At 30.4% G+C, this 27900-nt stretch overlaps 1 protein-coding gene across 1 annotated transcript in view; it reads left to right on the forward strand.

The window, feature by feature from the left end:
* The first annotated feature begins 1607 nt into the window (after window positions 1-1607).
* LOC131846134 (synaptogenesis protein syg-2-like) overlaps window positions 1608-27900 on the forward strand; it is a 112157-nt gene continuing 85864 nt past the window's right edge. Inside the window, exon 1 of the mRNA XM_059195362.1 lies at window positions 1608-1683. Within this exon, the coding sequence (XP_059051345.1) occupies window positions 1608-1683 (76 nt within the window). The remainder of the gene's footprint in view (window positions 1684-27900) is intronic.

Consider the following 27900-nt stretch of genomic DNA (forward strand, 5'->3'; position numbering starts at 1 on the left):
ATATGAAGATTGATGGTCGTATGGTTTATCTGTTGACCCGAGGGTCGTGATGCTGCGCTGTCTTCTATTGCGCGCAAGGTTTTTGTGTCACATGTAATCTGTTCGCCAATGTTGTAAGGTCTAAAAGAAAAGTGAATTATGTATTATATATTAGTATATAAATATTGTTTTTGGTAACAAAGTTTATACTCATTGTTATTTAAAGTATCGTTGTGAATATATAGAATATATATATACCTACTATATTTTAGGCTTGAATTTATACTTTCCAAATTATTGATTTGAAATCTAGAACACAATGACATTTCTAACTTCGATTGGAATGTATTAATATTTAAAGTAATATGGATATTGTCACATGATGATACTAGGAGATGGGCATAGCAACTTTAGAATAAAAATAAACAAGTGGATTTGTTACATTTGAACTCATTATTATGTGGCTGACATAATTACTAAATCATTTACTGATCATAACATTTGGAGATATAAGTTAATAGGTATTTGATTAGTATGTAGAATTAATATAAACAATTAATAAAAATCAGAATTAAATATATAATTAGATAGGACTTTCTATATCACAATTATCGTTCCTCTACTTCTTTGGACTAGATCTGGACTTCTTATGTTTTATTCTTTAGCCAAAAGTAGCCTTGTTGCGCTTCAGTTATTTTGTTGTTGATTTCAAATTCTCATCTAGCGTATTTTGAGTCAGTTTTATTTCAGTAATGAAATTCTAAGCAGAGATAAATGAATAATATATAATATATATGTATGTATGTGTATTTTAAACAAAACGTTATAAAATATTCGTATATATATATAGATAATAATAATATCTATTGAAAAAATATTTGGGAAATCACTGCAGTCGTCGTGTATAGGTACGAACTTTAGTGGTACATAGTTCAGTTTAGTCAACAATATTCACCGAATTAGAGCATAAACTTTGGGTACTTGTATTCATAACGAGCTTACTACTGAGATTAGTAGTTGATTTTATATATGACTGCCAAATTAACTGTAATTCGAGGAACATAATTTACTCATATGAGTAAGTATTAAAATATAATACTTCATATTACTACAGCATAACACGCCATTTATCGTCCTACGGCTTGGCACGTTTTCTCCTCAGAGGACGATATTGTTTTGGTATAGGCTATAGGTTAATGGTCAGATTGCATCGTTCTTCGTTCATGATGTACTGGTACTCACTAAGGCATACCATTAACATAGGCAATGTTATCATCATGATTTTATAAGTAAAAGGCTATTGTGTGTATCGCATTGTTGAAATAAAATATAATTTTTGTGGATCCATTTCCGTAAATTTCCTTTCAGTAAATAATTAATTCACCATCCATCATAGACTTAATTTAAACAAACCCTGTCCCAACACGAAGTTTCTGTAAACTGCGTAATTAACAAAGAGCAATAAGGGAAAAAAAAATTAACAAATTTTCAATTTGACTTTTCCGTTGTTTCAGAACGACTGGGGAGTTTAAGATGAATAAACAACGATTCCAGTGGAAATGTAATCTTGGAGATTTTGTGAAGTGTTCAGAATATTTTATTTTGTGACTGGTTTGTTGGGAAATAAAATGGAGTGTTCGCGGGCCAGTCCGACGCGGGTGCTCTCACTTTGGACACTTTTGCTTGGCAGCATTAATATTGCAGGTTAGTAATGTTTTATTTTTCATGCCATTTATGTTAGAGTGACATATTTTATCCTTTAACACGATGAAAGTTTTTTACGCGCGTGATGCGCGTAAAGGTTAGGTGTTATGTTATTTAGCTGCTACTTTTAAATAATATAAAAAATTTACATGTTGATTTGGAATTATAATAAGGTTATTTTGTTCTATAAAGATTGTCGTATGAAATTAGTACGATACTAACATGAAAGTTATGCTGTCAATTACAAAAATCTAAGCATATAAGCAGTCGTTCTGGAAAAATAAGAATTTTGTTAAGTTTTAAAATATACAATAATATATTTTTCTTTGTCACATGAAATAATATATAATGTCAATAACGATATTGTAACAAGTTTTAGGATATCCGTAAAATACGTTCTATTTTCAATTTATGTTAAAGAAGAAGAGTTTCTCAATTTTGGTATATTTTTTGTATGTTACGTTTCGCGATCCTTATCTTCGCCAAAAAATGAATATCGGTTTGTTTTATAAGAAACAAAATATAGTTGTTATCATGCTAATAAAATAAAAAAAAAATAGTTACTGTATAAATTTTAAAAGTTTTTAATTTGGACTCTTCGACCAAACTAGAAATCATTGTAATGTTTTGTATTAAAATATATACATATGAGTATTCGTATTACCGTAAAACTTTTTATTATGTCGTTATACATAATATGTCGTAGAGAACAGATTATTAAAAAAAATACTCCTAAATAAAATCCTGGAAGTTTAGTTAATGGCATCGATAATTATGAGGTATAATAAACAACTATTTGTGACAAATATTTCTCAGATATATAGCAAAGCAATGCTAGTAGTAATTGTTTCACTCTCTCTCATTTTTTTTTATACTATGATGGCAAACAAGCATACGGCCCATCTGAAAGTAAATGGTTACCGTAGCCTATGGCCGCCTGAAACACCAGGGGTGTCACGTGCGCGTTTAAAATCAGCAGTTTATAGGTTGATTTTTTTTCAGAACAGCTAATATATTTAAATTCTAAAATTTATAGAATTTCATGCCGCTCATCAAATGAGATATAACACAAATGGAACAAATATGCATAGTGCCTAGCCTTGGACGTTTCGTGTCGTGTCGTAATAAAATAAATATAATTATGTACCGCGTACAAAACAGTTGGTTTTAATTTTAATGGGATTTGAAGGACAGAAGTGAATCGCGTTAGTTGATTAAATTTAAAATATCATGCATAATTATTGACGTTTTTTTTATTTAAAACTAGCTGTTCCCGCGTATTCGTCCGCGTGGAATTTAACTTAATTTTTTATAAATAATAGACTTTTTATAAAATAAAAGTAGCTCAAGTTATTCCTTATTGCATCATCTACCTGCCAAAAAAAGTACCATCAAAATCGGTCCAGCCCTTTCAGAGATTAGCCGGACCAAATAGACAAAAATTATAAAAAATATTAGTTTGGTGTATGTACCGTATTTATATTCATATGCATGTAGTAAAAAACGGTTATTTCAATATTACAAACAGACACTTCAATCTAATTTATATGTATAGATATGTTTTTGTATATACTAAGTAGCATCTCGTCCGGCCTTCTGAAGAGTATTTCAAATAATTTGAACATAATATTAATAAATTATATAACCTACCCTACCTTTCCCTATCAGTCTGTTGATAGAAAAATTTGCTTGAAAATACGTTCAGTAGTTTTTAGATTATCGCAATAATTAACGGTCGTCATGGAAGACTTTGCATAACAATATGTCATTGTATAACATACGTATATACATTTTGTTATTGTGGAAGATTATAGGATGAGAATTGGCTGATTGACTTTTGACTTTATGATTGAGACGATAGTCTAAAAATTTTTGTATTCTGTATACAATATTAATAGTGACACCCCTCCGGGGAGGGCCCCATATACAATAATCACATTTCTTTATTCTTAAAAAAATTACCACTCTTCTCCTTTTTATTTCTGTAAAGATATTTATCGTGCTGTCGACTTTCTTGCCAATTCTTTTTCAATAACTACTTTCTAGTATATTGACAGATAATTGAAACTTTATTGAATTAATTTTAAACATATAATTAATAACTTTATACGTACAGGTATTGCCAATAAATAACAATATTGTCATACCTAAATTATGAGTATTTATAATTCTAAAGTCGTCTAAGAAAATATTTTATTGAACCATAAAATTACTTAAAATTGGACCATGATATGGCAACTGTATGGGACAGGAAAATCCCTCAGAACAATAAATCTTTCCACGTGATTTGGAAATCCCGCACACCACGCACACCGCTTATAAAATAATTGTTTATTAATATGTATAATACTCGCAGGTACAATTTAATATTAGACAGATTAAATACTTGTTACCGTCGTACGTGAAACAATTCTTTATACTCTCGGTGGTGTAGCGGTTAAGCACGCCGATTTACTTTCGATGATCGCGGGTACGATTACTCGCACGGTACAAACATATCATTTTATGAGTATGATTATTGCTGGCAGCTTGTCTACCAATCTTTTTATAAACTTTGTATTTTTGATATTTGTTTTGTATATGTCACTTTTGACTAGTTGTTGTTACTTTTCTTTCGCTGTGAGCCCTTTTGGTAAATATATATATTTTGTAACACCACAGATATATATGTACAAAGTGAAAGCTCTTAATCCACAGTACACTGCTCATTATGGAAAGAGTTAAAATATGTCCTTGTCAACGTTTGTAACTATGGAGATTTCTTAAATTAATGAAAATAATTATACTCTATGATTTTGTTTCATTACCTCACAAAAGTAATACTTTTGGTCTGAATTGAAACATCTCACTCGCATAGATACCGGTACGTAAGTACTGAGATTTCTGAATTAATTGATAATAAATATTAATATCTCAGATAAAGTAAATGAAGTTTCAATATGAAAAGGAAATCTTCTGAATTTAAATATTTAAATATGGCGGAAGTTCCAGATTTGAATATCAAATGGAATTCTAAATACTAAATGACCTAATCGAATTTAGGAATGTATTTTAGCTGTAATTGTGAGTTAGTACACAATTTACATTGACTCTATGACAATTTGTAGTAGTAGCATCATATGGTATATTATATACAAAAGGTTATATCTGTATATAAAAGTATATATATTAGAAACCTTACTAAATTCCTACTTAAATCTCATATAACATTGAAAGGTCGGGCACCTGGTGTACCTCTTCGGTTTCTAAGGGTTCTCGCACGCAGTATCATGTTTGTGAAGCTATATGACCTTACGTAACAAAGAACGGTCAATTTTGTTATGATTTCTATAGCATATACCACAATCTAAGAATAAATCCACATCAGTCAAAGTTGTCATATCGTTAATTACAGCGGATTGGTTCTGTTACGATCTTTGTTACGGTCATTAATATATGTTGAAAGGTATATTTTTTTAAATCTATTCGATAAAATAATATTTACAGTTTATGTAACTAATAATAAAAATACCCAATTTCCATGCCTGTATTATAATAAATTGTAGCTATTTAAATTGAACAATTATGCATTAAGAGAGAAAATGTTAAATTTCATTGTAAATAGTACAAAGACTAGTCATAGTAATTATAATAGTATAAATTTATAATATAGTTCATTCGGGCTCTATATAATTTAAATATCAATAGAAATCGTGAAATAATAGGCTTCTTGAGGATGATTTATAGATTTATATGTACAGACAGTAATGATTCTTGTTAGCTTGCTTAAAAAATAAAATGACTTAGTGTAATAGTTGTGGTCATTAATATAAAACATTTCAGAGAGTTCTGCTTGTTACATTATAAATAAATTTTAGTATTCTTAAAAGACGATGAATTTAAAATTGTCTGAATTGTAGACAATACGTGAAAGTATATTTCTATTATATTAATATATACTAATATTATAAAGAGGTAAAGTTTGTGAGTTTGTTAGCAATCTTGGATCTACTAAACCAATTTTGAGAATATTTGGCTAATAGAAAACCACGTTTCTTATATATTAACCTGAACATTTTATTTAATATACATAGTATACAAAGAAGTTTTAATAAATAAAATAAACATAATTTATTCAATAAATATCATTACCCGAAACCCGGTATAGCTAAATTAACATGCAAATACATACATATCATATATATGCAATCAAAATATGACACTCGTTTTGACAGTCTGGAAATAAATTATAAATCTCAGTACTAACCGAACCACACTTATAATTTCATTGCAAGTAAAAATACTAATACTTTATAAATCATTATTACATAGCATAAAACAAAGTCGTTTTCTCCGGATGTCCGTCCCTATGTATGCTTAAAAAACTACGCGAATTTTGAAGCGTTTTTTTTAATAGATAGAGTGTTCAAGAAGAAGGTTTATACAATACATGTACACCCGTGTGAAGCCGGGGTTGGTAATATATAGGATATAATATATTGAGTTTAGTATAAATCTATTAAAGTATTTTATATTTAATGAAATAATTTATAGTAACGCGTATTTTTTACGCGTCAAACAATATTACAAAAAACTTTATTGCCTTATACATCAAATATTACTATAAAAAAGAAATACGGGTACAAACTTTCACGGTGTACAATGCAGCGTGAAATAAAGTACAGTTAAAAAGAAACATAATCGTCCAAAGTTACTTAGAATAATTGAAAAATTACCATTTTACTTCTTCAACACAAGCTTTGTAAAAGTTTATGTTGAATCGCGAGGAATGAAATAACGTGACGAGAACACACGGCTCTAATGTTTATTGCACACGTCGCCTCGTGTCAGAATATTAATTAATATATTTAATGCTATTCATATTTACTGGATATACTTCACCGGATAATTCAATAATTCAAACAGAACTTTGCATTCAAAGTGTAACTTAATTCAGAACTTTTTAAAGTGAGTTACATACGTGAACAAACTTTTTATGTTCAAATAAGAAAAAAGAACGATGTTTAAGTTCTTTTTTATTATATATGTATATTATAGAGGTTCTCACGAAACTACAGCATAGAGTTTTGAGTATATTAAGGTAATAAGGGTTGGCAACGTTCATGTGACAGCACTGGTTTCCCAGGTGCCCATAGGATACGTAACCATTTACAATCAGATGGGCCGTATGCTTGTTTGCCACATTCGTAGTATAAAAAAATTATGAACCTAGGTATTCTACTGTCTATCGTAACTTTGTAGCCTATAATTTTTACAATTAATAAAGCTGTCGACTATACTTTAATAATTGGCAAGGTATAATGTAGATCGGCCTTCTATATTAACCTCCTCCAGTTAAGAGTCCTTATACCTTACCTACCTTGATACGTATAGATAAGAAATTTGTAATAAAGATATAACCTTATGAATTCTCACAAATGAAATATAAACAGCCAATTCATTAGCAACCACTTTACAGTGACAGCGGGTACTCAGCGGGTAGCTCACCAAACAGAATGCATCTGTGTCCGCCGCAGATATCCGTTGAATATTTACTAGACGGCAGCGTGGCTTGTTTTCATTAGCTTGATTGCTTGAACCCATTTTTGCAGCAAGTGTTGAATGTAAGTAGGTGCTTGTTTACTGGTAAACTAAATGAAATGAATGTGAACATTTGCTCTAACGAAAAAAAACGCTTCGTTTACAGTTTATCAGCTTATAACCTCACTAATAGCGTGCAGGTCTATGGATCTCTTATTACGCTTTATTAGATGATAATTGTATCTTGGCCCGTGTACCTCGTGGTCCCAAGGGATTTTTTGGGTAATATTTTCTTAATAAATACTTATTAATGAAAATAACATAATACATTCAACAGTAGTTTAGGATACATGTTGATGGATAATCCAGTCAAATTAGCATTATGAATCAAAAATACGATTTATTAGTATTAAAACATTTTGTTTTTTATATGTGTTACATCACTCACCACTTACAAATATAAATAATGCAAATAGTATTAGAGTGTAACTGCTTTCCCCTTTATTTCTAAACTGTTATGTTAACATTTATATTCAGACTTTTAATTGAAGACTATTTTCGTTTAAATATCGGTATTGTGTATATAATGTGTGTGTATATAAATTAATTATTAGGAAAACTAAAGAAGAAAACGACATGCTATGAATTTTTTTTAATTCTGTATGTATTTGCTATATGTCTATGACTGATTATAATGCCAGTGCAATATAAAAACAAAATATAAAAAATATAAAATATAAAAACAAACATGATAAAACAGCGTTTTGTGGTATACGTATACTAGTAAACCGAATAGTTTGCAGTATAAATATTATAATAATTGTAGTAATACTTACTATTTACCCAATACAGATAAAATATTAAAGGATTAACTGTACAATATTAAATACTCTGCATTATATTATTATGTATATTTAAATTAATACTTAATACATCATCATTTAAATTTACAACCACATTATTTCTAGGCTATATATGTATTTATGAATGTGGCATAAAATTAATTAATTTTACTTTATATCAAGAAAATAAAGTTTTAAAGTACTGTAGTAGTCACTGACAACCCTAGAAAGACCTAGGAAGAAATTACAGTACCTAATAGAGAGGTTAGACGACGCGGAAAACAGCGTAGTGAAGTGGTCCCTGGAAAACATGCTTTTATTTTATCTAATGGCTTTTACTTGTGACTTCTCTTCAGTGCCTTTACTGTTGTTAAATCCAGAAGGATATTGCATACATATCTCTGTGTCATTCTAACATTTTCTCTATTTCTCATTTTAATTCTTTTTCAATTCTGCTGTTTTGGTTAGCTAAGCTATTATATGCTGTGTTTTAAATATATTGTACTTACTAATTGTTGAGACACGGTAGTCGATAGCTATACAATAATTGACGGTGCTGAGTGATTACATGACAATTTTATTTAGATTTGTCTCATTTTCTTGATTTACTTCTACTACTTTATTTTTTGGAAATACTCTCTTTCCTCTCTTTCTCTCTTCTTTCTCTTCTGTCTGGAAAAGATTATACATTAGCTTTTTGTACTTAGTTTTATTTTAATCTATAATTTTATTTAAGTTCTTTTCATGTTTGTGCAATGTGTTACACAAAAATGTTCTCACCGCTTGCCTGTATATTACATACTTGGTTCTCATCTTAATATAAATCAGTTCCATTACTCAATTGATTTCTTATATAATTCAACCCTCATTATTAAACTCTGAACCCGATACTTCGCTTGCATCAATTGTAATTTTGTCAAGTTTTTCTGACTGTTAGAACAATACACGCAATGTGATACGTTTCACACAAAGGTTACCTCTATTAGTTAAAGTTTTCTTAGTCTTATCTATCAAAATTCATCATAATCGGTCAAGTCGTTCTTAAGTTGTGGAGTGACCAACGGTCAGGGATTATTTTTTATATATATACATCAGTTTTATATTGACATGTTAAATATTCATTTGTCTCTAATTAAAATCGTCCCTTATATACGAAAGAAAGTCGTATTACATTTCCATTGTATATTTGTGATTGAAATGCCATTAAAAAAAGTAATTACTTCTCGGTACGTGTGCATTGAGGGTAGATTTATGTACTCGATTATGTACAAACCCTCGGGGCGAATATCCGGATACTAATGTACTCAGAAGCCCATTTCGATCAAAGGCTATTCAGTTCCATTCTATTATGGTGGACATTGTAGCTATTTCTGACTGTCAATCTCGTAAATACTTACATTAAAAGGAATTGATCAATACTGTACTGGTATTAGCAAATTAAAAGAAAGGTTTAATTTTATTTGATGCACAATTTGTAGAAATTTATTAGATAGATAAAACTTCTATTTGCGTTAAAGAACACACACACGAGATATATTACTATATAAACAAAATATACAGAGTACAGAGAAAAATATACACAACTGCATTGTAATTTGTACATATCGCCCATACGCAATAAAGATGGCATCTCAGTGTATTGTTTGATAAAACAGCTGGTATTGCCCAGGGACATACGTGAACCCGCATGCAACAAGACTGTCGCATCCACCCAGCCATATTACACTGTCACTAATATTAATAAAATAAAAAAAATATATATTATTAAAGGTGGTGGGTTACAGTGTGGTAACGAAATAACCTTTGTTTTAAAAATATATGGTTTTGACACTTTTGCATGTCATTTGTTAAGTTGTTACTTGTTGCATGATATTGTTAAGTTATTTCATTAAAGTCAGCCGAGCACTTAACATATCAATTATGTGTAATGATATCCTCTGAACCACACGATACAGACTTGCATGTCTAGTGTGTGGTTCGCCGTAATGTGTATTGAATGTAAAAGTGTTTTATTGGCTAATAAAGTTTATTATTATTATTTCTGTATAGCAACAAATTATAACCGTACAGTTATCTAGAAACTTTTTGCCACTCACAACTACTTTGTGAAATTACCTTCCAACAATGGTGTTTACGAACCGATACGATATGGAAACCTTCAAGAAAACGACTTATTCTTTCTTAAAAGGCCAGCAACGCCTATACGAGTTTAACGCAACTCAACGTCATGTGAGTAGTCATTTACTATTAGGCGAGCCGCAAGCTCTTTTGACAAAAGTATTTAAAAAAATACGTAATTGCATTTTTTTTTGTTGCTTGGGGATACGCAACAAAAATATTGTAATTACCTTTTTTTTTAAATCCTTTAAAAAAAACGGTTCAATATATTAGTAGACAAGTGAATATTTAGAGATTCTAACCACAACATATCGTTACATACACAACATCTGCACCAATATCTTACGTAAGTGAATCCCTTTTATAGTATTGAGGAATTTTTTTACTTCCTTCGGAATAATTGGGGCTTCCTAGTATATCTGCAGCATGCTCTAATTCTCTATCCATAGGCGAGCTACTTCAAAGTAGCTTAGAAATTCTAATGATATTAATGAAAGGTATCCCATGACATAATACTAACAGTATAAACAACTGGGTATCAAGAGATTGTATCTTAATACTCATCATCATTATATATGTATATAATAATATATAATGCTCTAAAATCTCTCTTTTTCACCCCGGAACCGAGTATGTGAGTGTAAATGATGGTACGCATGTCAGTGCACCGTAAGGTTAAATTATGGCTCAGTTAAATCTCTGTTGGAATGTTTTGTAGCCGTAACAACCTCTTGGGAATGCCTTTGCGATGCGGTGGCTCGAGATAGAAATATTTGTAGGTGTATAATATGTTATAAATTCTCGGCGCGATAATGTAACATCATTTTAATTTCATTTCTACATCTTCTTGGAGATTTTGTTTTGGTGACACTATTAGCGTCACTGTATTGTGCATACAAGTATTTAGGTTAATATGCGAAACAACTTAGGAGAAGTTATAATATTGCACAATGAATTTTAGAAAGTGAATACTTAGTCCATTTTAGAAAGGGAAATTGCGAATTTTGTTTGCTTATATGATGATAAGAAAGAAAGTTATTCTCTCCAACGACCCCTATTTGAAAAATTATTTTAATGTTTGACTAGATATTTATGCATTAGACACTTTAGAACTATTTTTACTTTTCAGTTATTTTTAATCTGTTACTTTGAACTGTTACTGAAACTGTACTGTTACTTTGAAATTCCAATTGCTATGTATACCCCTATCCTTAAGTAAGTATATTTACAGTTGATAATTAATATTAGAATTCTAAAGTCAAGTAATTGATCAAAAATTAATACAGAGTATAATTAAATGAATTTTTAATCAACCATTCAAGAAATACACAATCTACATTTCGAGCTCAAGTTACGGGCAAAATAAATCTTTAGAAGACTATAAGCGGAATAAAACATATATATGGCTTTAAAATGAATTCTGAAAAGGGAGATGTATTTCACTAAATTCACAGATTTAATGGATATTATTATTATTTTGGGAAATTAACAATATTTGTTGGAATATCAATATATTTTCAGTAAGTAATTATATTTTTTTGCTTGTACACAAGAGTTTTAGCAATTGGTTATGATTGACATGTTAGTGAAGAATTGGCGACTTTAGGTTTGATAAGTTTAATATAAGTGTATAATAGATTAATCGCATAAATGGACATAAAGATAAAATTGCATATAATTGTATTGTACGGTTATCATAATGTTTATTGATGTTGAATGTTTAGATAATATTTATTGCAGTTATAGGTTGTGTTACATAATTAAGTTGAACATAAGAGTCAATACAATTTGAACATACTAAGTAATCGTGGCAGATAAATAAATAGATTATTATGTATCAGTAACTAAAGAGGGTTTTCGTGTACTAAAACTACTTCTTTCTTTCTTCTTTTCTACTTTATTTCAACGAAAGCTACTGAAATATAATAAAACTGCGTTGAAATTAGTATTTCCATCTTGGAATTGGGTACTGTCCTAGATAGAAATAAAAGATAAAAGCTGTCAACTATATTACCCATTTTTGTGAATCAATAGTTAAAAAGGTACATCTCTTTTTTTCCACTGTTTACTGCAATGGTACTCAAATAAAAGGAACCCTATTTCATACAAAAATATGACACAATAATAAATTCAATCTCGATCTACCTTTATCTGAAGGTCACGCAATAGGAACGCCGGCCGCGTTCACACGGCCCTACTTTTTATTGTGTTGCATTGTTCGTTTTCGAAATAAATCGACATAGAGGGTTCGCGTGCGTCGTGTCGTGTGTAGGTATTTTGCATGTGAAAGCCTGCGGCCTAACGGAAAAAGGTGCGTGATCTCTTACTGATATACGTACAAAGATTTATTGCCTCCATGCATTATAAGTTTTATGAGATAACTGACAGGCCAATATATATTAGACCTGTAAGTTATTTAATAAAGTCCCGACGATAAAATGCCCAACATAATATAATAAGTGTGTTTGAAGTTGGTATTGTAAGCAAAACATGTTTAATAAGGGGGGAACGGAATTGTTGCTAGCAATTGCTACAAATAGTAAATTTACTATATTTGAATTTGCCAGTATGGTATGGTATACTGGTTACTAGCTACTAGTAACCCCCCCCCCCCCTCCGTTGTAAACCGCGCAGGTGTGGGTGAATTTCATTCCATTATCGTTCATAAAAAACGTATGTTTCAGAATAATATTAGATTTAGTTTATGTCAGCTCATAATACCAGCACCATGAATATCACACCAAGGTTATGACTCTTATAACCTATCATATTTCACTCTTAGCTAAAGTAATTAATTTATTTGCAAAACAAGCTGCCTAGTGTCAGAAATTGATACTCACGCATTCGTATCTAAAGTCTAATTTAATTGAAGCTGGAAATGACACCTCGTCAGTTTCTATGAAAATATTGGTAATTTTTTATATAATTGGGGAAGAAGAAACATAATTATTGCCACGTCGTCAATCAATGTTAACTTACAATGCATTACAAAATCAAATTAATTGTGAATCCTTTGATCTCACGCGTACTTGACCGTTCAAACATAGGACAACACGGAGCAGAGCAATCAACGGGGCGACTTGTTAAAACCATTTATTGCACAGCTCAAGGATAAACTAGGGAATGTATTAAATATTTGAACATCCAAGCCAATTACAATTTCAATAGCTCCAGTCCCGAAATCATTGTCACGGACAAACGATTTCCAATTGCTTTGTCCTATTAAAAGGTTCGTTTTACAACGAGTATCACCACAGGCTGTATAATATCGCAGTTAGCGAAAATCCTCCAAATTGCTTTCGAGAATTGGAGGTCTCATATAAACCTACCAAATTTGAATGTACCCGGCCAGAAAATGATTTAAGATCAGTCTCGTGTGAAATTAACGAAGCTAAGTTGTTACGTTTAGATCTATAAACATATATTTATGGATTCGATTCCTCCATTTATCGAGGTTAGGTAAAATTGTTTTTTGATTGCCAATAAAATTGTCTCATTTTGTAGCTTTAACACAGTTCTGAAACATTTGTTGCTCATTCATCTAAATAAATAGTAGCTAATATGGAGTACATTACAATATTTATTTTATATTACTTTTACGGTTTGTTCATACTTTTGTAAACACAAATGAATTTACTTTGTATTACAAAAAGGTTTGTCCTAATTGACTGACTGATTTACCGAATGAAACCCCACTGACAATCATAGAAAAAGGAAGTAAGCGGCATGGCATGACTTACTTGCTTCTTTGTTCTGTGTTGATGATTATAGGTAATTTTTTAATCGAGTGAAATCAGATCACAATGTGATCACATTTAAAAGGATAATGGGTCGTTAGTGCCGCTGAGAGTTACTACTTAGTAACTTTCAGCCAGCTTCCTATAAATATTATTACTAACCAAAACATCTCTGTTTTCAGTATACTCCTACGTGTGATTCCCATCATAGAAGCTCGTGTAGCGGAATTGTTGTTTTGATGTGTTATTTTAGTGAAACATACATTTCAATGGTGTCATTAGATCGAATATTGAACTGGCATATCTAAATATTTGTATAGGTACAAACGCGTGTCACTTACACGGGGTCGGTCTGAACAAAGAGAGAACATATGGATCTGTTATGTACAGTGAATATGTTACTTTTATAATATTGTTTTATTTTATTACCCATATCTATAGTCGGACTCTATAAAAGTCAAACCAGCCCTGGTGCGCTAGCTTAGCTTCAAGTCCATTGAAGCATGCAAACTCTGTGGGATTTATCGGAACCTAATATTTAACCGTAGATTAAGAACGACCAAAAATCATGAGTGTTAGAAACGTATTAAGGACTTTTATACAACCCCATACTGCAATATCTAGGGAAAATTTGGCAACCTCATGCCAAAAACTGAAAGGTATGTTTCCATCATTAAAGTTGTATTCGTAGATAATATAACATTTATTACAATCTTTGTAAAATAAATATTATTGTCTAAAATAAATTTATTTTACTTAAACGTGACGTGGGTGTATAGAAATTGTATTATTAGATACCAAATATACATTCAATTTACTTATATAATACCTTAATACAGCCTACACAAACTTCTTGTATTGGGTGTATTATATAAACATTTCATTTATTCTCACGTATATGAATGCATAATATTTATTGTAGAATCTAATTTGTACTATCCGCTTTGATAATTTGCTTTAGCTTTAAATAAATTTAAAATTATCTGGATTAAGATTTATAGGGAAATCTCAAACAATCTACTAGTCCAATTTTTGTACAATTGTACACAAAAGTATAGTTCTGGCAATTTTATATAAAAAAATTAAGTAATTGTAAAGAACGCGAAGCTTCAAATATAAAGAAATATTTATTTCCTATTTAAAAATGACGCAACTACCTTTAGTATGCTAAACAATGCAAACCGATTATTAGCTACATAATATACATTTATAATAATAATACATTACCAGAAATAGCGTTATGTCGGAAAGGTGTTTATTTTATGTCATTAAGTGTCAATTCCGTCACGTCATGTGCTGTACCGTTGAATATAGGAAGAAAAAGGAAAAATAATTGGAGGAAAATTGATCGGAAAATTTCCGTATAACAATATCGTTAGGTGGAGTATACCTATATACTCCATCATTTACACAAAATTATTTATGATATTATATTGCACATAGAAGTCAATGCGAAAAAATGAAGCAGTAAATAACTATCTTAATGTGTATTTTGATAACCATGAAAAACAATTATTTTAACGTAAAATATGATCGTAGTTCTGCACATAAAATTCCTCTTCTTAGAAAAAGTCCTATTGAATTAGTAGTAAGTTTAATACGAACATTTTTCTGTTTTAAATTCGTAAGTACTTGAGGAAAGAGGCAATTGACACATGATAGCTTATTATGTATTACATTGATATCATGCAACGAAATGTTATATATATTTTTGTTATTTTCGATGTAGAATTCTTTCCATATAGAAAATACACTCTAGCTTCGGAAGCTCACAAAGCTAATTTGACGAATATATATATAGAACCTTCAAAACTCATGTTTAAATCATCATTTAATAAAACCACACATTTTCCGATCTTTGTCTGTTAATGAATTGTTTACTTAGAGCTTCTGTCTACAAAGACAACATAATATTTCCTTATCACAATTAGATCCAGAGACGTAGAATCACTATATCAATAGACAAGCGTTGGCGTTTTAGTAATAACTCTGTACTTATACGACATTCTGAATTAGAAGTAAATATTAGTCCTCGTACTAATAAAATATGTAAATAAATTGAAGAAATCTACTTCAAAGACATTCCGTTTACAATTGTAGGATAATTTTGCTGCCTATTTTATACTATCATAAAACAGGTCAGAATTGTAAACACAAAGAATGATAGAAAATCGAAATAACTTTAATATTGACTCTACATCCAGAATTCTATTATTAAACTTCTGGTGCCCATGACTTCGTACGCCTTTATATTTATATATTGCCGTATGTTGATTATAAATTAATTAATTCAATTTTAAATGGCGTATTGATAATTTAAACAAACTAGTCATTGCCCCCTTCGAGGGTAATTTTCCCAACTTTATTTACCTCCTACGTAGTACTTTTTATAGAATATATTGTTAAATATGGGTTACATTTGACAATATATTCTATAAATAGTTTCATGGTAATTTCCCCACCCATTTTTATGTAAAATACATAAACAGAAAAACAGACCGTTCCCGCAAAAATTTTAGGTTATATCATATGTATATACTGTAAAGGAAATAAAAATAACATATCTATAATATAACTGTATATTAAATGAACTGGTGGGTGAAGGATTCAATAATAATCGAAACCATTTAGCTGCTCTGTAGAAATGTTTGCTTGAATTATGTGGTAATTAATTGAAAATACAATTTCAACTAACAGTACTTATCCATACTTTATATACAACATACAATTTCTATATATTTAACCGACTAAAAGTAAATTATTATATTATACTATTAAACATAACAATAAATAAATATTATTTATTATGGAACATGCAAGTTTCTATATCATATCAGTTTACTTGCTCATGATTTGTATCCTATCATATAGTCCATAGCTTATAATATAACTGTAAAAGAATAAAAATGTTTTGTTCCTTAGTCGCACGAGATTCAGATAGTAATTAACATTACATTTTATAAGAGTTGGCCTCGCCCTTGTGAGAATTGAACACAAATTTATTTTTACTTTACTTATTGAATTTTTGTTCCATAAAAATGAAAAGTGTCTACAGTTTCACACCAATAATGATTGAAATGCATGCAAATGTGCCATGATAACAAAAATTGATATACAGATTAATACAAAATATTTTTTTATTGACAAACTTTTGACATTTATAATAAAAAAATCTTATCATTAAAATTAAATCATTTATTCATATATTTTAGTCACATATGCAAAGTTTTTTGTATTATTTCAGTTTATAGAATGAATTGAGAAGAACTGGTAAGAAACTCAACAATTTTTTTCAAAGACATTAATTCAGTTTAAACTATGTATCGTTCACATTCACAATTTATCATAGAAAATACAATAGAAAATACTTACTCATGTCAACTCAGTGTAATAATAAATTATGTTATACATTGCCGCGATGCAACTCCGCTTGAGCGCCGCTCAAAGCGCCTTTCTTATTTCGTCATAAGCCGAAAACACTTATGAATTTCAAGTGAAGTTATGAATTAATCAAGACGCTTATTAAGCCCGCGTCACACTGCGACATATAGCTGAAACATAATTATTGCATGAATTGAGGCAATATATAGAACCATTATTATAATGTTCTGTTATTTTAGTAATATTATACTGAGACTTTGTTTGATGCATTATCGTCGTAAGAATAAATCGTCGTAAGCTACTTCTAGCATAATATGTCCATAGTCTACGGTAACAGTTTGCTATCAAATAGGACGTATAGTCGTTTACCGCCATTGTAGCATAAATACTTATACTCTGCAAGTGACTATGTAAAAAAGCAGTAAATTATTTTCAATATATATTTATTACTATATATTATCTCGTATTTATCATATTTTAATTATTTACCTTTCCTAGTTTCGTGTTCGCGGAGAAATACAATGCCTGTCTTTACAAATCAGTAGAGAATAGACATCTTCTGTGTAACCGCGGTACATCTTTTTCGATCAGATGAAGTAAAATCAAAACCAATTTATAAAAAAATAGTACTACTATACTTGTATTTTATTATAAAATTGTGTTATAACACTCCCATAATTAAAACCAATAAAATAGCACTCTATTTAATAAATTGTATATGGATATATATACGTTGTGTCAAACTGTCCGAAATTATTCAATCCCAAAGAACTTAACTAACATTTTTTCGAAGTCGGCTAAAAAAATCATCAACCCTGCGGCCCACTCGAGGTTCGAGGTCATGTCGTGACAACTTACGGCTTTGCTATCCGTGTGGCTACACGAATGTCGACCAAGCGTAGACGTCGCGTGTGAATAATGGCTGTTACTTTAAAATTTTCAGCCTTGGTTCTAAGAGGCTTTACTAAATACCGAGCGTTTATAAATTTAATGTGATAATTATATTGTGAGATAATGTTATTTGGGCCTATAAATTTACTTGTTGCCGTTGTAGGTCAAGTGTAAGATTAGGGATTTCACTCACTATTTCATGGAGCTATAAAATATATGAATACTAATTGTTTCCTGCTTCTTCTGCTTTTTATAGATAAAAGAGGCTATGTCCGTCATCGTGATACTATATATCTTCATATTAATATCAATCTTATTAACATCCGATTAGTAACAGACAAAAAGATAGACAAATACTTTTGTATTTATTATATTAGTATGGATTATAAAATTAACAGATAGTATTTCTCCTGACTTCAGACAACTTATTGGACTAAGGTGGATGGACCACGGAAGGCCACTCTCCATGTAAGGTAATTATTAAGAAATCGTCTTTATATATTTGCCCTTACAAGGAGCATGGCCTTCCATGGTCTACTTATATTATTAATTAATGAACTTCTGTTCGATTCATATTATTTACTATTCATCATACAAAAAAGACAGGTATAAAGATAAAGAAAGAACGGCTGAACTTATTCCAAATAGATACCTTTAAGTTAACATAGCGAGTACTAGTAAGAATCTTTGTAGTAGTTTTCTATGGCTTAACTGTTATATAACTTTTAAGAGGTTTAACCGCGTTTTAAGAGAGTGTTTATATCACAAAGTTTATGTGAGAAACTTATAATGGTAATGTCTTAAAATGTAGTTTTCATCTTTTAGAGTTACTTCCCTATAAAGTATGTTACATATACTAGCTGAACCTGCAACAAACAAAATTATAAGTAAAGCTTATCAAAATAATAATATCTATATTTGTAAAAACCACAACCTAATCGGATGAACCATATCAGAGCTTAGCGCATACAAAGGCATAGACAAATAAACCAAAATTCTAATAATCACAGTTTTTTTATTATATTGTATGTTGGTATAGATATATAAATATATATTTAAACTAATCTTACCAATGGTCTAAACGACTCATTTATAAATCGGGGTTGGTTGATGAATGTAACTATCGTCCACACTCTATAATTGTAATGCACATCTTTATTTCAAGCGAAAATACCACAACATGTGGCACTTACACAAAACTCTACTTTACCGTTATAACGATTAAATTTAATTCGCAATGGACACCAAACCGATATTTACGCCTTCAAATACTTCTATTTAAGTGCAACTAACTTCAATTCGAAATTAATGATGAAAAAGGGTAAAAACGGTCGTTGTGGCGGGCACAGAATAAAAAATATACATTTTTCAAATTGAAAACCCTAACGTCGTTTTCCAATAAAAATACAAAATCACCTGGTAAAGCCATTTAGATGATCGGACCGATGGAAATCTGGAAATATTTGGTTCCTACGTGATACGAATTATGAGGAATACAGCCCATCTCGGCTTTTGACCGACCTAGTTGACCTCCCCCTACCTCCCTACTACTCAACTTTGTAGACCACTAAAGGGAATTTCATCGAGTACCACAGGTCTCACTTGAATGGTTCCCTAGAGTAATAAAGAGCAGCCGATGGAACAAACAGTGCCTTTCGTATATTTTCAGATCTCTCTCATAAGTTTATTTTCCAGCTTACATTATATTTCAATAACTATATGAGGGTATATACTTCTGAAACACAAACTTGTTACTATAACTGCAATATATTTGATGTCACTTTCAGTGCTGACAAACAAGATAAAGTGCCACTCAGACACTTCACAAAGAGGGTGTATTTGATAAATGATAGTGAATATGTACACCTATGTATCCTAGACATGCTGTGAGTTTCTTGACTTCTTTATGTATGAGAAATTGATGAGGACTTGAATAAAACTGTGTATGTGACATACTGTAATGGATGATGGAACTATGAGTAGATTCTTCTCAGTCATTATAATTTTGGCAAAGTGGTTTTCGTCCGTACTGTGAAGATTGACGTACTTGAACATTTTGTAGTATTTTATTGTTTTTTAATGGAATTGTATATCCGCATATACAGTAGAAGAAGAATGATAGAGGATTATTGAGAATAAACTCAGGCCAATTAGTCTAATGTGATTAATTTATTAGGAATTAACTTTGCTAGTTTCCAAAGTGACAGGGTGGAGGTGGATTTGAAGTGGTAGATTATTAACTTTTTGCTAATAATATATTCATTTACTTATAATTTTCTGACCCCTTTTATTGTATTTTATCATTGTTCTATCACTACGGTAGATGTACTCATAATCCTTTCTATGTTTAGAAATCCGATTGCTTATCTACCGCAGTGTGAGTATGTAGTGTTTATGATTATTCTTTGCACTAGATGACGATCCCTCTTCTACTTCTATGAATAGCGATGTAAAATATCATATAAAATCTTATTAATATAAATTATAAGCGTGCTGAATGAATACACTTTATAAAACTATGCTGGTGTTACTACATTCGATGTAATGTTTCAATTCTTATTAATAACTAAATTAGATAAAACATAGAACACTTTGTTCTTAATAGAATCGGAAAGTTTTATATTCTCAATTAGCTCAACTGTAGATCGAACTTAGTATATTATATATTAGAGCTATCTCACAGTATTAAGTTGTTATTTTGAAGTGTATTCGTATAATAACTTACAATAATTAAGTTTCTAAACCTAAATATTAAATATTCCCCTCCTTTGATATATCACGTGTAACATATACATTTTAACATCATATATAATGTAGAACGCGTCTATATTTTACATAAGAGAGTTTATCACAACACGAGACGTAGAACAAACTACACAACTTAATCATACCAATTTATCATTTATAATTAATATTGCCTTTCCAGACCCAAATAACTCGAGTCAACATGAGGCACCGTCAAATATACGTACCTATGTGTATTATACACGTGAATTTTGTCTCAACAGAAGCCTGTCAGCCGAATACGTAATTGGCAACTTCGGGTAATACGGTGTCACCTAATTTCTGAATTTGTAGGCACATCTCACTTCTGTGTTATTTGAAAACAAGTTGCGGCGCACACCTATGCCTTCTAGCTCGCACATATTGATTTTACACGAGATGGATGCAAGTTGTTCTTGTAAATTTTAGAGTGAACATGCCGAATGGGGTGCCGACTTGAAGTCCCCTAACAAGATAAGGCGAGTCGTTTGAGCTCGCGCCAGTACTGCTAATTTTGAATATGATATTTGAATTAATTCGTGTGGGTTTAAGTTATCAGAACGTGCCGCATACTTAGTTTTCAAATGACATTGCGAAGCTCTTGAAATTATAAAGGACTTATAGAAATTTCAATTTGTTGGTTACATTCATATGTAAAACGACTACAAGGAAATGTTTTACATACTACATGTACCTAAATGTTGTGAAATAATTATAATGCTTACTTATAAAGAAACGACAATTCTATAACTTTAAATTTATTTATCTGTTATATACCATATGCACCTCTACTTAGCTATAATGAGGATAAAATAAATAGAATAGAATAGAATAGAAAATCATTTATTCAAATAAACTTAATTTGCTATAAACTTAAAGTGCTTACTTTTGAATAGTCAACATTTTTTTAAATCTACCGTTTATTCGGAAAGCTGACTCATCACAAGAAGAATAAGCAAGAAACTTGTGTGTTGCTCTTTTAAACAATCCTTGTAAGTTCACATTTTACAAGTCGAAACGTGTGAATACAAACTACCAACCAGCACTAATTTATTTAGGCTCAAATATAAAAACACAATAAGATTAAATCAGTCGTAGTGATAAGAGCAGACCAGTCCCTACAAGCAGCACTCGTTCACGAGTATGATGGATGAGTCAGCCATCACTGCGCTCGACCATATTTTAGGGAGCCCAATGACCCGGCCCACCACGCCGCCACATGCCTGGACATTTTAGTGAGCATGACTACTCATTCCACTCGACCACGTCACAGCTACAAAAATTACTATATGGTATATAATAAAAATAGTTATAAGCTCTAAACATATATACAATATAATTAGAGCTTATAACTATTTGGAATACTGTGTCTTTTAAATGGTGAAAGAAAATTTATATAAAATAAGTGCAGTGGTTTCGGATACTGTTCACATATACGCAAAGACAAAATTTTGCTCAAAAATATACAACAATTAAAAAAGTTAGCTATCGTGGGAAAATTACTACGGAACGTTATAAACTCAAAAAAAAAATACATTGTATTGAAAAACTGCTCATTTCGTAAAAATAACGATTAGGTATACATTACGCGAGTTGTACTTACATTGAAAACCTAAACGGGCGTAACTTTGTACTCAGTTATGTATACTTAAAGAAGAACTTGTCGTACATGTGAGACAGTCTATTCGGTTAGCACAAGTTTGAGCTCGCTCGTACCAGAATCTCTGATGTACCGTGAACCATGAATGCGCGATCAAACTTCGGAAATTCGCACCAAGCTATGAATACCTAAGAATAATTGTACCGAACTTCGTCAAGCTTGTTTAAGCTCACTCATTTGGCATATTCAACTACAGTTTAACAATCCATACAGTAGTATAACGGATGTATTTGTGAAGAGAACTAGATGGAGTTTGTAAAAAGTGAGTCTCACTCATTTCAGTCTCACTAATTATATTAGAAATACAGGAATATAATATATCGGTAGCAAAACAACAACGACACACAAATATACACTCGAAAATATTGTATACAAAACTTTTAATACTTAGTTAAACTGGGAAATACGCAACTCGTTATAATAACAGTAGAAATCTGTATATTTGTAAATTAGGAAGTCAGAAAGTTCAGAAGTTCTAATGAGGACAGGTGAGCTGCCTTCCTTATACAGTGTTGCCATATACATTAATTTGCATCTGATTATGTACGATGTTACTTATATTACTCTCGTGACGCAACGGGACGTCGACGTACAAAGTTTTCAGAAGTATGAGGGTGTATTATGGATTAGGAAAAATTTACATCCTTAGATTCATTGATATTTGTAAGTATAAGGAATATAATAATTACAATTCTTTATTAATATATAAATGTAAAAGAATGAATTTCATAAATTTTGTCTTTATGCCAAAACTAATTGTTGTTAAAAACATATTCCAGATTTAAATAGATCTCAATCAACCCTACAGAATAAACGAGAAAGAACATAAGTTTCTTTTTATTCTGGCAATCAATGTAAGCCATTCATATCAGAAACAACCGACCATACTATAGGAACTTAAATATTCAAGTTTATTATTACACTAAAGAAACTTTTATCAACAAAGTATGTATTACTTCTATATTTGAAGACTGTTGAAAATAAAAATAAGCCATAGGAAAAGTACCGAAAAGTACCTGAATGTTTGTTATTTCTAGTTTCTAGTATCTCTGTTTGTTTTTTGTTTTATTTTTGAATTAATAGTACACGAAACACGAATATTAAAAATTATAATTTTTAGTATTATAGAAATTGATAAAATACTTTAACATTTAACTATATGCATTCTGTCACAAAACGAATTGAACTTTATGACATTAAGATTAAAATACATTTCATAATTAGCAACAAAAAAAAATTTCTATTCCATATGCAACACGAAACTATACCTACGAGTTACAGTCTCGAATTGATTATAGTAGTAGCGAACACACCAAATTTACATTTCTAGATTGAGTTGTGTTATTTGCGTTCACGTCTCTTATCCTGTGTTCGTTTAAGCTCTTTTAAGTCCCTTCCACCTGAGGCATTCGAGGGGAAGTCAAGGCCGTAGCCCGATCATATATTGATAAGATCAGCGATTACCTTTTTTTAAACGACCTCTTTCGGAAGTAACAAATTAGTACATTGGAATTTTGTTATAAAAAAATGAATCAGATATCAAAAGGTTAGATGGTTGAACTTATCTTCAGTGTTCTATTTTAATGATATTTTTTTTAATATATTTCGTTCTTTTATATTTTCAATTGCTTAATAACTTTTTAGAATGTCAAAAACTATGACAAAAATTTTTTTGAGTATACCATTAATCTATTGAATTGTATTATTGATGTATGTAAATATTAAAATTGAAATAAAATGATACTGAGATATCTGCAACGACCCAACCCGAAGAGTAAAATATTAACAGTCCATAGAAATAAGTGTATTTTATGATTACATACTACTGATTTTATTTGTCTGTCAATTTGTTTTATTTTGGTAATAGAGAATTTGTAAAATATCCAACTATTTTATAAGTTATGTTTTAAGAAGGTATTCAGGAAGAGGTCCATGTTAAACTGTCTGATTTATAGACATAGGTGTATCTTAAGATAGAATGTATATTTTACTTTGTACGTCGCTATCAAAGCTAAACCATAAAGTCCACCTAGATTAAATGAACAAGAAAATTAAAAAAGACAAGTCAGAAAGAGTAGTCAGTAGGTTAATTATAAAGAAATTTAAAAATATAACAATATATATACATGCATCCTTAAATTGAATTATCACATGGTGCCATACACATCTGGATCTAAGGAGTTTCATGAATAAATTGTAACGCTTACACCCAAATCCGGGGCCAAATCCACTATTCCACGTAGGATAACACTTGTTATCTGTTATTTATTACGGATTTCGTATAAAGTAGTGTGACTCTGAATAGAAATAAACCATGTATCGTGCGTTGATTCTGTAAGAAATTGAAAACGTATATGGAGTAATAAAATGTAAACTATGGTATACAGCAGTTCTAGTAGTAACTCACAAATAAGAACGGATTCTATCAAATTGAAAGAATAGCTAAAAATTAAAGTGAATTAATAAATTTATAAACAAGATATAATGATCGAATGATGTGATATTGACTTTGTACTGTTGGTCTCTCACCAAAAAGAGATAAAGTGTAAAACCGTAACAAGAGTAAAATATGTTATAGTCATATTTTGAATTTACACTTTTTTGTATTGTATTTTATATAGGTACTGGTACAATATCATATGTATTCTCTTTTAAATTAGTGTACCTATTGATACTATTTTCTTAATTTGGATACTTTTATAACGTATAAACTTTGTTGTTTCTTGTATCATTAGAAATCTCTAGTTGGCATTTTAATTAATAATAACCACAATATATTAAAAGTCTCTTAATATAACATCTTGAAAATAAATATAATTTTTTTTTCTTGCAATCACACTGATCGAACCCTCAGCTGACTGTACTTAAAACGCTCTCGCCTATTTAGTATGGAAGTAAAAGATTTATGTACATCGCCATTACAACCAAAATTGCTCTAAATGTCAATCGTCAAACCAGTGTTTACGTACTCAAAGCTTCAAATCCATTATTCAAAAGTAACATTCGACAAACGTCAAGAGAATTTCGACGAATAAACAGCATTCCCAATTATAAAGACGCGCCTATCGTTTCTCATGCTAATTTCCTGGTCCCTTGAATAAATTAAACAATTCAGAAATTGGTCCACATTGGCGTCCAACGCCGATATTTATTAAGGGTAGGCTTAAATTATATTTGTTTTTAGTTACTTAACGCTTTAAATTCGTTTGTTTTGCCAAACGAGTTTATGTTGGGGAGGTGGGTGGTTCATCTTAATTGTTTATGTGTTAATGCCATCGTACGTTGTGATGTGATATAACTTTATATCTATGGAGTAACAAAGACACAATATGTATAATTGTACTATGTGTGAGTTGGTTTGATATAAATCAATATATTTCTTCGTACATATGAAAATAACGTTGAAATAGGGATATCGGTAAAGTATAAGTAAGGAAAGGCTACAGTTAGTAGTTAGTTAGAGAAGTCAAGAATAGGTTTTACGAGAGGGGTGTGAAAATTTATTAATATAGTACATAAAAAATATATCTGCTTAGTTAGTGATCTCTGTTTATTTATACTCTGTTTATTTACATTGAGAAAAAAATCTGTAAAATAATATCTAAAAAAAAACCTAAGAAATCTAATAGAATTTTCAAAATATAATTTGCATAGTGACCTAAATATTAATAATGTTTAGCTTTTATTCATGTAGGGCATTATAGTCGCTTATGGTCGAAAACAGACATTAATATTATTCTATGTTTAAGTTCAAGTTAATTACAAATAACCTAAAACTAAAAACCTTAAAAAAAGGCAAGGTTCCGAAGATACTGGCAGTGTTCCCCCTTTGAAGGACTAGACTAATTCTTTGATCGAGGTAGCTGCCAGAACTTCGATCTTCTGTGATGTCGACTAACCTATTTGCTATTTCCTTAAAAAACCTTATAGCGCTTGGACTCCATGGACCAAGGGTCTCGACACCGAATGGGACAAAAATTATATTCGGAGCCTAGTGAAGTGTTATGTACGACTTAACCGCAGAAGTCACCTATCATGTTAATCAGAAATCTTTACATTCATCGAAGTTCAGTCAATGAATAATATGATTTATTGAAGTTGTACAAGTAAATAAACAAATCATAGAAGATTACGAAATCGATAAGATCGAGCGTCCTCAATATTAATATAACTATAATATAATTAATACAAATGGAATATTAAAAAGAAGGTACTGAATATCATATTTACTAAAGTTTTATATCTTTATGTGAATAATATTATTGTATAAGTTTAAATGAACTAAAATATTTCACGTTGACTGTGAACCGAGAAACATCTAGCATAATAAATCTACCAAAATGATTGGAAACGAATACAGATGTCTATTTATGAAAAGGCCGTACAATAATCACAAGATTATTTTTTCTGAAAACAATCCTGTTTTAATATTCAATGGAATTCTCAGATCTACTCCAGAGTTTATCAGTTGGAAAGTTTTTACCTACATCGAAGAGCCCATAGAAACTATTAACAAGTACGGAACTCCTCTGACTTCCTGAGACGTAAATAATGAAGCCAAAGTTTGTCAGTAAATTGTACCGAATAATTGAAAAAACCCTACTGTGTTCTGTTTAGGATCATTCAGTAATGTTTATATAATTTATGTACCTGTTATGGTACCTATATGACCATAATATTAAATACTTTATATTTAGGGATTTTCTTATTCTAGAGAAAATTCTTTGCGGAATAAAAAAATGTGTTCCTGGTATAAACATACATCAGCCTCGTTTTATCTAGAAATACGTCAATATAAAGCAATATCGATAAAAGTATTAAATGTATGTAAGTACATAAAGAATTATAGGGAATATATAAGTATAAAGAAATTTTGTTTGCCAGCCCATCAATATTTCCTGGTATTTTTACAAAATTGGTTATGCGTTCATGATTTTTATTATAGCTGACATTTCTAAAAAGTACACTAAAACGATATAATAATGTACTATATAATATTATATAAAAATAATCTTGTGATTATTGTACGGCCTTTTCATTGGCAGCGTAGTGATTAAATAGACATTTGTACTCGTTTCCAATCATTTTCGTCTATTCTTTTTTCATTAAACCACGCCAGTAACTTGAAGAGATTCGTATAACGACTAACTCTTAATGTAAAGTAATTTGCACTAATGTTTCTCTCTTGTGGTTTGTGGTATTTCAGTCACTCTACCAACGTATATATAATATAAATGAACCGCATCTTAATTAGATGTAAGGTACAATGCGGTCCTCAAATTCCCAGAAACTAAATTAAATGCTA

Source organism: Achroia grisella, unplaced genomic scaffold (genome assembly GCF_030625045.1).
Source record: "Achroia grisella isolate CSIRO2021 unplaced genomic scaffold, CSIRO_AGI_Agris_v1 utg501, whole genome shotgun sequence".
NCBI classification, from domain to species: Eukaryota; Metazoa; Arthropoda; class Insecta; order Lepidoptera; family Pyralidae; genus Achroia; species Achroia grisella.